Source organism: Tamandua tetradactyla, chromosome 10, assembly GCF_023851605.1.
Source record: "Tamandua tetradactyla isolate mTamTet1 chromosome 10, mTamTet1.pri, whole genome shotgun sequence".
NCBI lineage: Eukaryota > Metazoa > Chordata > Mammalia > Pilosa > Myrmecophagidae > Tamandua > Tamandua tetradactyla.
In genome coordinates this window covers 23505633-23517942 of record NC_135336.1, presented here as the reverse complement: position 1 = coordinate 23517942, position 12310 = coordinate 23505633, and the positions used below count along the sequence as shown (strand labels likewise).

The 12310-nt window shown below is 39.7% G+C and overlaps 1 protein-coding gene across 6 annotated transcripts in view; it reads left to right on the top strand.

Moving 5' to 3' along the window:
- CD86 (CD86 molecule) overlaps window positions 1-10024 on the top strand; it is a 71616-nt gene extending 61592 nt beyond the window's left edge. For 4 of the 6 annotated variants that reach the window (XM_077118169.1, XM_077118163.1, XM_077118164.1 and 1 more), the window contains 2 exons: window positions 2390-2435; window positions 3801-3916. In XM_077118169.1, coding sequence (XP_076974284.1) covers window positions 2390-2435; window positions 3801-3852 — 98 coding nt within the window. In that variant the 3' untranslated portion in view covers window positions 3853-3916. Of the gene's footprint in view, window positions 1-2389; window positions 2436-3800; window positions 3917-9679 lie in introns of those variants that run through there. The other 2 variants (XM_077118165.1, XM_077118166.1) reach the window with 2 other exon arrangements.
- Window positions 10025-12310: the final 2286 nt, after the last annotated feature.

Here is a 12310-nt window from a genome sequence, read left to right as displayed (position 1 = left end):
TTGGACAGTGAAAAAAATTGAAATTCTACTTATAATAGCATCAAATTGAAGCCTTAAGAATAAATTTAACAAAATAAGCACAAAATCCTCTATACCAAAACCAACAAAACGTTGCTGATGGAAATTAAAGTAGATCTCAGCAAATGGAAATATATGTTATGTTCATGGATGAAGAGACTCGATATTATCAAGATGTAAATCCTCTCCAAACTGATCTATAAATTCAGTGCAATCCCAATTGAAATCCTCACAGGTTTTTTAGTATAAATTAAAAAGATGATTCTAAAAGTTCTATGGAGATGCAAAGGACCTAAAATTGTCAGAACGATTCTGAAAAGAAAGAACAAAGATGGAGGATTTACATTACCTAATTTCAAGAATTACCATAAAGTTACAATAATCAAGAGAATGTGATATGGTGAAAGGACAGACATATAGATCAATGGAACAAAATAGATACTCAAAAACTAAACTCACATGTATATTGGTAATTGATTTTCAACAACGATGCCAAGGTAATTCCATGCAGAAAAGATAGTCTTTCGACAAATGGTGATGGGACGATTAGATATCACATGGAAAAAGATAAACATATACCCTTACTTTACCCACAAAACATAATTTGAAGAGGATAGTAAACCTGAATATGAATTAAAATTAGAAGACTTCTGAAAGAAAACATAGGAGAAAACATTTGTAACATTAAGCAAAAACTTCTTAGCTAGAACACAAAATAAACAAACCATAAAAAAGATAAAATTGATAATTTGGACTTCTTCAAAATTGAAAATGTTATTTCTTCAAAAGACTTTCTTAAGAAAATGGAAAGTCAAACCACAGACTAGGAGAAAAATTTTGCAAATCAAATATCTGATGAAAGGCTTGTGTGTAGAATATATAAAGAACTCTTACTAGTCTCATAAAAAGACAATCCATTTAACAGAAGATAAAAAATTTGAACAGATACTTCACAAAGGAAGAGCTGCAAATGGCAAATAAGCAGAGTTGCAATGTAAATAGTAATTAGAGAGATGCAAATTAAAATCACAGTGAGCTATCACTGTATACCCACTACAATGGCTAAAATTAAAGACATGATATCAAGTATTGGCAAGGATGTGAAGCAATTGAAACTGTCGTGAACTGCTATACAATCCAGGAATCTTAGGCATTTACCCAAGAGAAGCAAAAACATATCTACACAAGTTTTCAGAGCAACTTTTTTCAACCAAAAAATAGCAAACTAAAGTTTCACCTTTTCACCATGGTGAATGTATAAACACACAGTGGTATATGCATACAGTGAAATTCTACTGAAAGGAATGAACTGCAGGTAACATGCAACATGGGTGAACCTCAAAGCATTATACTGAGTGAAAGAAGCCAGCCTTAAAAAGACTATATACTATATGGTTACATTCATGTGAAATTCTAGAATAGACAAAACTATTGTGATATTAAGCAGATCAGCAGTTTCCAGGGGACTGGATGGGGGAAAGGGATTGTTTGAAAGGGACAGAAAGGAATTTGGGGTGTGTGTGATATAAATAATCTGCATCTCGAGTTTGTTGGTGGTTATATGACTGTATACACACGCATCAAACACGATGCTGAAAATGATTGAATTATATTGTACATTGATTACGCCTCAACACATATGTATGTATGTATGTATGTATGTACGTACACACACACACACACACAAATCACCAATGATTAAAAGTGTTCACAAAGATTCTATTTAGTAAACACTGAATCACAAAACTATCGGGGGATTTTGCTGAGATGATTTCTACAGTCCCTGCATTCCTCCCTGGACACTCAGGTTGACAACTCCTACTATGAGACAGTAGCACCATCACAATGTCAACCTAGAGGAATTTATACCCCAAGCCGCATTAGTAGTAAATTCATACCACCAGCAACTCAGACCTTGGGAGGTCTAGCCAGCTAAAGATTTCCCACCCGGACCTGAACCATGCCACATTGTACAGGACATGGTAGCACCAGCTGGCCAATCTGTTAAGGCATCAGGGGTCTTCGAGACATTTTCTTCCTCCTTCTAAGCCTTGCTTTCAGAAAAGCATGTTTGCTAAAGCTAAAAGTGTGGTCCCTCCCAGTGGTATTTTATTTTAGGAAATATAAAGCTTTAAGTGAAAAACTTATTTCCAGCATTAGAACTTAAGTCACAATGAGCAGAGGAAGGCATTTATTTTTTGGAAGCAACAGATTCCTTCCCAGTTCTCCTGAAATCGCATCCTTTAAGTAACCACCTGGTCCACAAATAAGGCCACAATGACTTTTCTCTCCAGTGCTAGGACTTTGGCATCTCTTTAAACTTAGCAATACGGGCAATACGTTTTCTGAGGTTGTTTTTGTTCATTTTCAGAAACTATCAGAGTGGAGGAAGAAGAGAGCCAAAAGACTGAGGAAAGGTGAGTTCTGCAATGTTGTTGACAGAGGTATGATCCCCAGAGGGTGTATAATTTGGATAGCTTTAAGCCCGAGGCATGCTGAAACCTTAGCAAACATGGTCTAGTGAAGAAGGGCAAAAAGTGAGACTAGTTTGGACCTGAAGAGAAATGTCCTGTCTATAAATGGAGGGCAGGATGTCCCATACACGATGTGCAAGGGACATAGCAAGTAGTTCTAGTCAAGTAAAATGCAATACTGAGGGGATCTGATGTGGTCAACCTGGGCTCAGCTATGCCAGGCTCCAGGCTCCAGGGAGTTCCTGGAGGTCAATGGCTGCATCTTATTCACCATAGTAATCCCTATAACTAGTACAGTTCTCGGACTAGTGGATATCTTATGTATGCATAACAATATATGAAAGAGTAAGGAGTGATAACATGCTCCCTCCAGCTTCATGTCTTTGTATCTGCTGTGCCCTCTGCTTAGGATGCTCTTCTGCCACCTCTTCACCTAGTTAATTCCTTCTCATCCTTCAGATCCCAGCTTAAGCAGCACTTTCTTAAAAACTCTTCCCAAAATAGATCATGTCCCTGTTTCAGTATTACGTGGTTCCCTGTGCTTTTTCTGCATAACACTAAGAGGTCATATATTACACATTTATGTAATTATTTTATTAAACTCCATAGAGGGTAGAGACCATATCAGTTTAGTTTATTGTTGTGCTGCCAACACCTCACACAATTCCTGACATATAGTAGGTGCTCAATAAATATTTGTTGAAAGAATAAATGCATGCATGAAAGAGTAAGTGAAGGGTGCTGGTGGTCGTCCTTTTACATCATGTTGTGAACAGATGGTCTGTACCTCCGTCCCATCTGAGGAATTGGGCTCTCAAAAATATCAAGACTCTGGTTGCATGATCAAGGGGTCAGAGCAATCCAGTCCAGATGGTGATGTCAGGGTGCAGAGACACGAGCAGGTCCAGCACTCGTCTGGATACACCAGCCTCTGTGGCTCTAGCATCAAGGCTGACTCTAGGTGTCCTTGAGGGTGAGCCGGGATGCTGTGAGCCTACCTGCCCTGAGCAGATTCAGCTTAGAAATGGTTTGGGACATTCTGCAGAGGGAAGACAGCAAGGAATTAGCTTAGATCAGACGGGCAAGGCCAGATCCCCCCCAACAAGGTAGTTGTTAAAGGAAACATGGAAGACAGTGTGGACCAGGATGCTTTTCTTCTGCCTTCTCCACCTCTCTCTGCAATAGCTTCGTTCTCACCTTTGCTATTGCAGTCGCTCCCCTCCATTCTGCCCTATCATTGGAAACTTGAAAAAGGAAGTGGTGAATGTGGAATCTCACTTGATTGTTTTTTCTAAACTATTTTTCCAGAGTAGAAGGCCAGGCACCTGAAAGATCTGATGAAGAACACAGTGCACTTTGAAGACACCCTCAGGAGACAAAAATGCTATACATTTTTTTAATTACAATATAATTATCAATTTTTATACTCTTTTCTTAGCAACTTTTTAGCCAACTTTTTGTTGTCTTTCTAACTCTTCCCAAAAGGCGAGAAAATATTATTGTTCATAAGAATGTGGGCTCTGGGACTCTCTCCAAGTAAAATAGCCTCTCTATTATGCCAGTTCTCCCTATGCCAGGAGAACATTTTAATTCTCTAACTGCTTCTTTCCCATTTCAGAGTACATTTGTGGGCTTGAATTCTAAAGTAGTGTCTAACTTCATCTTGTAACTGAACCAGTAACTGAACAACTACCTCTTCAGTCTGGTTGGAATGTATATATTTTATGTCTTTGTAGTTTTAATGTTAATATTTTTTAATATAAAGAAATATAGCTATAATAATGTAATTACTGTTCCTTGGGGTAAAACCTGCCCCTTGCTAAAGAGTGCTCACTCCTCACTCAGGTTCAGTAACAAAAATAGTGGCCTAGTGTGCTAGCCACAGTGAGCTGGCTAAAAAATATGAGAAATCAGAAGAGACAGAGATGGAACCGCTTCTGGACCCTGAAGCCGTTTCCATGTGGGCTATTGCCCACATCCAGGGGGATATGCCAGAGCAGCGAGGACTGAATAACACAGGAAGGGGCTATGAACCCTGTTTCTCTTCTTGAAGAAATGACTGATTTGATGACTTGGGACAACTGTGCAAGAGCCAACAGAGAGATAACGATACTCGGTAGAAGCAGAGAGAGAGAGAGAGAGGAAAAAGAAAGGAAGATCTCGACCAACAGAGATGTCACCGAGATGGCCAGTCCTCTGACCAGACTTGGAACAGGCAACAGATGGACAGTGTGTGCAAATGGACTTAAGCCTGGCTGAAGTTTTTGAGGGCCCCCAAATGATTGTGATGTGTCATCTGGCCAGGAGCAGAGCTGAGTGGAGAGTGATGACCTTGATGATGGGATGAATTGGGGGGGCTTATAAATCTGTCAGCTCATGGCTGAGAAAGTTGTGGAGTATTACCCAGCAGCTTGCTTGTCCTACGAGGATATCAGCTGGCCCAGAGTAGGGCTAGTGAACTTGTGTCTGAGCACTGTTTCTGCTCAAGGCAATGGCAGTAAAACTGGCCACGGGAGAGGAATAAACTAGCCCAATAGAAAGGTGTCCAGAAACCCTGGCTCTAAGGAGGCATCGCTAAAGGGTGGAACAGCTTTAGTCCAAACCTAAAGAGAACTTTGGGAGGCTCAAGCTCCCGTGATCCGTTCAAGCGGGGAACACCCCATAATCCTGCACATTCCAGGCTTCAAGAAACAGAGAAATCTGTTATGTTCCAGGAAAACTAGAGCAAAATAAAGACATGTCTTAGAATATGGGGACCCCAAAACACAGAGAGGGAGGACAGATGGATGGGGAGGAGGTATTCTGAAAGAGGCATCTTCTCCCCTTTCTAAGAGAGAGAAATGAAGGACTTTTGTTCAAAATATAGAAAGGGGGAGAGAAACCGTTTGTTTCCCAGGGAAAAGGGCCTTGAATTAGGGTTCCATTAAAAGCTTCAGCAGATTCCCTGGGAACTTGGCATGGATAAAACTGACCATCCTACTTGATTGACAGGTGGGGAGAAAAACACTTTGGGCTGAGAATTTGGCCTAGAAAGAAAATACCATTCAGCCTCAGAGATTTGGGAAACTTCATTTGAACGACACATATAGAAAACCTAAATCAAAACTTATAAGGTTAAAAACAAGGAGCATTATGAGCTGGGCCTTGATTTCTATCCAATATTCAAGTCCTACATGAAAAAGTTTCTCTTCCACAAAGTCTTCTGTGTTCACCCCAATAGAAGTGATAATTCTTTCCTTCTTCTGAATTTATGGAAAAAGGAAAGACCAATTAAGTAAGAAATTTTATAAATATTCTGCATAGAAGACCCTAAAGTGTTGTAAACTGCTTTGCCACCCAAGCTTATCCTTGTAATATCACCATTTTTTGTGCCCTGCACCTGCTTTCATTGGCATCTAAGCTTCTTGAGTCTGTTTCATATGGAAAGTTCTCAATAAATTTTTATTAAAATGATTTAAAAGCCTACATTTTCTGCTTCCACTTCAATAGTACTCCTCAACCTTATAGTTTGATGCTAACCTCTCTATCCTCATATTACATCTTTCAGTACTCCAGGCTTGAAGCCCCTGCATTATCCCAAATCTCTCCACCTTCCTCTCTCCCTTAATAGTCATATAACAAAGGGGGACTTATACACTTCTGTATATTTATCTCAGTAATGAGACTTTTTTTAAAAATCAGATAAGAATGGTTGTTTCTTAGGAAAACTGGGAAGTTCCGACTTAAGGAAGGAATGTTTGCTTTTTAGTTTGTTACATTTTGTATGATTCAATATTAAACTAAGTACATATATTAGTTTTCCCAAAGCCTATTGTGAAAATATTCTTTGAAAATATCCTTTATAAAGAAATTTAGAATCTCACAGCTTTATTGAGTGATTCATGAATTTCCAAGAGAGTGGAAAGGAGAAGCTCAGGTAGGGTGAATATGGAAGCAAGGGAAGAAATATTCTGATTGGCTGATATTTTACATGGGGTGGGGTTGGGGGTGTCGTGTGAAATGGAGAGCAGAAATACATTGATTAGAATGGTGTGCTTGTCCATCTGGCAAGCTGTCTCTACTGGACCAAAACCAGCTTATTACCTGGTATTGCTTTTCTGCAGTTTTGTAGGGTGTATTTCAATTTCTCAATTTCAGTTGTTTTCGTCTTCTGGAAAAGCCCTTCTCAGAAAGGTGTCTGTCCTGGCAATGCCTAATGCAGGCAGTCATTTTATTTTGCTTACCTGGATTATAAAATAATTGCATATGTGAATTTATAATGTATACAGCATGTGGGGTTATAGAGAACAATTCTGAAAAATAAAGTTTGGACTCTGCGAAGGCAGAGGTTTGTCTGACTTCACCAATGAAACCCATATTATGCCTCAAACATATTCAAACACAAAGTCTGAATGAAACATCAACATTTCTTCTGTGAAAACATCCCTCCCTTAGTCTATTAAATTCTTTAGACCTGCTATTTTCAAAGTTTTAGAGAAAGAAAGCAAAAAAAGATTAAAAGAGGTCATTAAGTATACTACTACTATTACTACTAGCCAACGTGTACTGTACATTTGCCCTGTACCAGGAACTCTTCTAAACAAATGTTTAAACTCTTTATGCCATTTAATCATCACAGCTACCCTGTGATATAGGTAATGGGACATCATGCCCATTTTGCTGACAGTAGGCACAGAGAGGTTAAGTGATTTACCCAGGGTCACCAACTTAGTAAGTGGCAGAGTTGGGGAAAATAATATGCAGTGTCACTCCCTCACACACAAGACTCTTCCCAGTCTTGTGTTTTCTGACTATAGGAGAGAGTGCATTATGATTGGTTGTGGGTCGACTGCCTATGCTGAATCTTTCTCAGCTCCCAAGTTTGTGACCTCTTGAGGACCTGCCACTAAATTTTCCATGGGCCATTCCATCATCTTATAGGACCAAAAGCTGTGGATGATAAGGCATATGATAAAGCCAATGTAAATGAGCTTTCAGATAAAGGGAAAATGAACCATACTCACTATCTCCAACCCTCCCTCTCTGTCCCTGCTACTCATTATTCTTTTGCAATTGACTCTCTTTCCCTCTGTCATACTGAAATCAGTTTCATCTACTCAATGTCCTGACATTTGTTAAACCAGGCTTGACAGCAGAGAGTCATCTCTGACTACCTCCCTCTCTCCTTTCCTTCTGCACCCACTGCCCACCTCCACCTTCCTGTCCCATTTGCTCATCACCAGGCCAGGCAAGTATTCCTCCAGCTCTACCGTCTACCCTTCATTTCGCATTCAAGCTGTGTTTCACTCATTCCAAAAAATGAGAGTCACCACTCAACTAATCCCATTCCCCCATCTCCTACTTGGGATACTATCCAAAACACTAGAAGGAATAGTGAGATAAATAGTGAAAAGACTGTTCCCTCATGTTCCTTTTCCCTAGACACCCATTTCCTCTCCCCAGACACAACTCTTATCTCCAGCTTCTTATGTATCCTTCTGTAAATACACTGTCCCTATATGTAAGCATATATTTATACACATATATAAACACACACATATATATTCACCCTATTCTGGTAAATTTGGGTTTATTCTGCACCATAGTCTAAGGGGATCAGGAGACCCTTGCTAAGATGATAAAGACATCAGTCTTCAGTGTAACCCTTCGTATTAGAAATATATTTATTTGTGTCTCAGTCTTCAGTCTTACCCAATATGCCAGCATCATTGTGAATCTGGTAAGTTAAGGTGCCACTGGCTTTCATGATGCTTACCTGTTCACTACAGAAGGAAAGATACTTGCAAATATGGACTCCTACACTGTCCTTAGACACAAAGTTTCAAACCTGCCCCAAGCAAAATGAGTTAAAACCCTGTCTTTTATACAACAGTTATCTGAGCCAGATTTCCTATTTCCTGTGTCCCATGTATGTGTCTTTTTTGATTTACTCCCTCATTTTGGTGGCACCTATTCTCACATAACTTTGTGAGAAGGGATATGTGGGAAGTAAATTTAGTGAGATTTTATGTATCTCAGAATGTCTTTATCTTATTATCCCACTTTATTGATAATTTGGCTTGGTATGGAATTTTTGGGTTGGAAATAATTTTCCATTGTCTCTGGCTTCCAGCGTTGCTTTTCAGAAATCTATAAGTATTCTTACTCCTTGTCTTTTATATGTGACCTATTTGTTTTCCCTCTTTGGAAGCTCTTTATATCCAGTATTCTGAAATTTTGTAATGAAATGCCTATTCATCCATTGCAATTATCCCTCAGATGAACCTTTCTATCTGGAATCATACCATTCACTCCAGGGAAATTTTCTACAATACTTATTGGGTTTTTTTCCTCCTCTACTTCTCTAATCTTTCTTTCTAGGAGGTTGGGTTCCCAGTGTTGGATCTTCTAGTCTGACCCTTCTATTTTCTTGTCTTTCTCTCCCATTTTCTATCTCTTTTTCTTTAGTTCCATTTCTTAAAGATTTCCTCAACTTTATCTTCCAGCCTTTCTAAAGTATTTTTCATTGCTGCTATCATGTTTTTAACTTTCAATAGCTGATTTTTGTGCTCTGAATGTTTCTTTTTTGCAAGGAGTCTATTTCACTTCTCTTCTGAGGTTACTAATGACAGGATGTTTGTGTGTTTGTTCTTAAGTTATTTTTCCTGTATTGTCTCTGAATCCTCCAAGTTATTTTTTTCTAGTTTGTTTGCTTTGGTTTCTGTCATTCATTTTGGAGAATTTCCTCAGATGACTGGTGATCCTTGATTGTCTTTTCATGATTAAAGTGAAAAATAATATTTTTTGGAGGTTCAGTGGTTTGTCTATGGGTCATCAAGTTTAGTGTTATGATAAAAGAATCCGGGCAGGCCTTTGTTGGGAAACCATCCTTAAGTCTTCCTTTGGGCTGGTAGTTTTCTAGTATCTTGCTTGGAAGGTAGACATCTAGCTGCCAGCATTTGGGGGGTCAAGGGAGAGAAGCGAATTGGGTGTTGTATTAGTCAGTGTTCTCTAGAGAAACAGAACCCACAGGAGGTATCTGTAAATATAAGATTTATAAAAAAGTATCTCACACAACCATAGGAATGCAAGAGTCCCAAATCCATAGGATAAGTTCGCTGGCTGAAGAAGTGAAAATTCTCTCTTCTCCCTTAAAAATCTTCCATTGATTGGCTCAAATTTAACTGATTGGATTATATGGTTTGCAGGAGACATGTCCTTAGATGATCACAGATGTAACCAGCCACAAATGCAATCAACTCACTGATGATTTAATATACCAGCCTTCTCGTTTATCAACCAACCATGAAATAATCTTGTAGCAACAGTCTTGACCAGACAAATGGGCCTCATCACCTGGCCAACTTGACACCTGAACCTATCCGTCACAGCTGTATATGTGGAGGAGGAGGGGTGGCGTCTACAGTCTCTACTCAGTATGTGTTAAATTTATTTAATCCGTGTATTTTCTTATACATTTCTTTAAAAACTTTTCTTCAAACAGTGTAACACACACTAAGGATAAAAGGCATGGGTAATGAATAGAAAAGAGATGAGAATTAGCAATTTTCAAATCTTATGAAGTGCATATCTCACTTGTTATGTTCCCTATTAATTTGTACCTAAATGTACAGTGATTAATGCATTCCCTTTCATGGATGAGGAAAGGGAACATATCTCAATATTTGTAGAAACACATCTCAGAGTCACAGAGTTGGGGAAACTGCAGACACCGTGTTTTGGGTCAAGGCTGTCCACTAGTAACGTTGCAGAAAAAAGTGAGAACCCTCATCTTCCTTATCCTGTCACCGCTTATATTGTTCTCTATTCATACTATGCAAAGTGAGGTTGTTTTTATAAAGACATGCAACTTGACAAAGACTACAGTGCTCAGAATTTTTTTTTTTTTTTTTTTGCTGTCTTTATTGTGGAAAAAAGATGCCTTTTAAAAATATTCATGATCTTACTCAGAAAGTGACTGTCCTCCCTGGCAGCTGTGCCAGCTCAGCACTACTCACAGCACATGGCAGAGTGGTTTCTCTTCCCAGGTACCCCATGATCTGGTTGTGTGTCATTGTTTCTGAGATTAAACCCTGTGAACTCATGGGTTTCCTAAAGATGTAAAGTACAGAGTAAAAAGAATCACCAGGTTATCCCAACAGTCTATAAGAAATGGAAGAGATGTAGAAAGCATCAAGTAGAGTCCTCCCATTGTAGGTGGCAGATGAGAGCAGAGATGAGAGGGAGACACTGGACATCAGAGAGGCAGGACCACAAGTCAGGTCCCCGACTCAGTACAGGGTACCTCTCAGCTACTTGTAGCCCTCCATGCTTCCTGTTAGTTGGCAGAGCTGCAAAAGGGGCATCAACAGAGTGGTGCAGCAGCAAGAGCACAGACTTTGGGTCAGCTAGGCCTGACACGACTACATGTGGCTCTGTGACCTTCAGCAAATTAATCTCTCCTTATATGTAAAGTCATGCCTACCTACCTCGTGGGATCAAGGGGACTCCAAGTGATATAAAGATTAAGCAGTTAAAAACAGAAAAGCAAAAGGAAAAAAAAAACCCTAGTAAGCAAGGAATTAGGCAGCTTCTTGCAGCAGGGTGAGTAGCCAGGGAGCATTATAATGGAGAAAAAGGAACAGGAAGCCACCAGGGAATAATAGAGGTGTGTGTGGACTCTTTCACCTAACACTTGGCCCAGAAATACCCCTACATCTGCCCAAAGCAAGAAATACTCCTAAAACCCCTGCATGACTGCCTCACGTGAAGAAGTCCCTCTCTCAGCATCTCAAACCAGGACCTGAGATTGATTCAAGCACTCACTTTATGTAGGTCGTCTCCATCATTGCTGTCTTCCTAAGACCTCCTTTCTTTTCCCTTTGCCAAGGTCATTCCCAAATATTCTATAATATCTACTTTCCTGCCAAGGTGGCAGGAAGCTCTGTCCTTACTAGTATAACAAGATATTTTAAGCTGTTGTTCTGGGAGGAAAAGAGGACAGCCAGGGCTCTTGATCAAGAATTCAGAAGACATCTGTCTTAGAGACAAGCTATGCAGAGGGTGGTTTTGAGGGGAGCAAAACTGGAGGCAAGGAAGCCAGTTGAGAAACTGGTACACTTAGCCCCAACACGTTTGAGGATTTTCAAGAGCTGAACTGGATGAAGCCTCCTGACATTTTCCAATCTGGATCCCACGCTCATCAAACAGAACCAAAGTCAAGTGGACTCCACTACAGAAGCAAACTTAAATGAGAGGACAACAGAAACATAAGGAGCCGGCTTAAGGGTCAAGGGGGCTTTCTGCACTTAATCAGAATGGGAAAGGAGACTTAAAATATGTTAGAAAGGCTGGATTATCCAGGCACAGCTAGCAGACTGGAAATAGGACGAGAAAAAATAAATAAATAAAAGTCTTGGATTTAATCACCGTGACTGGATCCTTTTCAATAACATAGACCTTTCACCAGGTCAGGGCAGAGGTTGATTTCAGGAATGACAGATAAGAGAATAGGGTATGGAGCAGAAAGCAAGGGTTCTTTGCCTTCAAATCACTGCTTGCTAAATAATGAACACCCTTTCTTAAATTCATATTTTGCAACCCAGAGCATATTCCTGAAGCTGACTATGAGAACAGCCAGGGTAGAGTGACAGCGCTGACTGGTGACACAAACTAGTTACATGCTGTTTCCACCGGTCCACCTGCCGCTTTTTAACTGCTTACATCAAGTATTTGCCCTCGGGCTTCAGGTCTCACACCCTCTCTAAGAGCAGTTGAGCTGTATCCACTTGATGTAGAAACACCAAGTTCCTTCTGTTAAAAAAAAAAAAAAAAAAAAA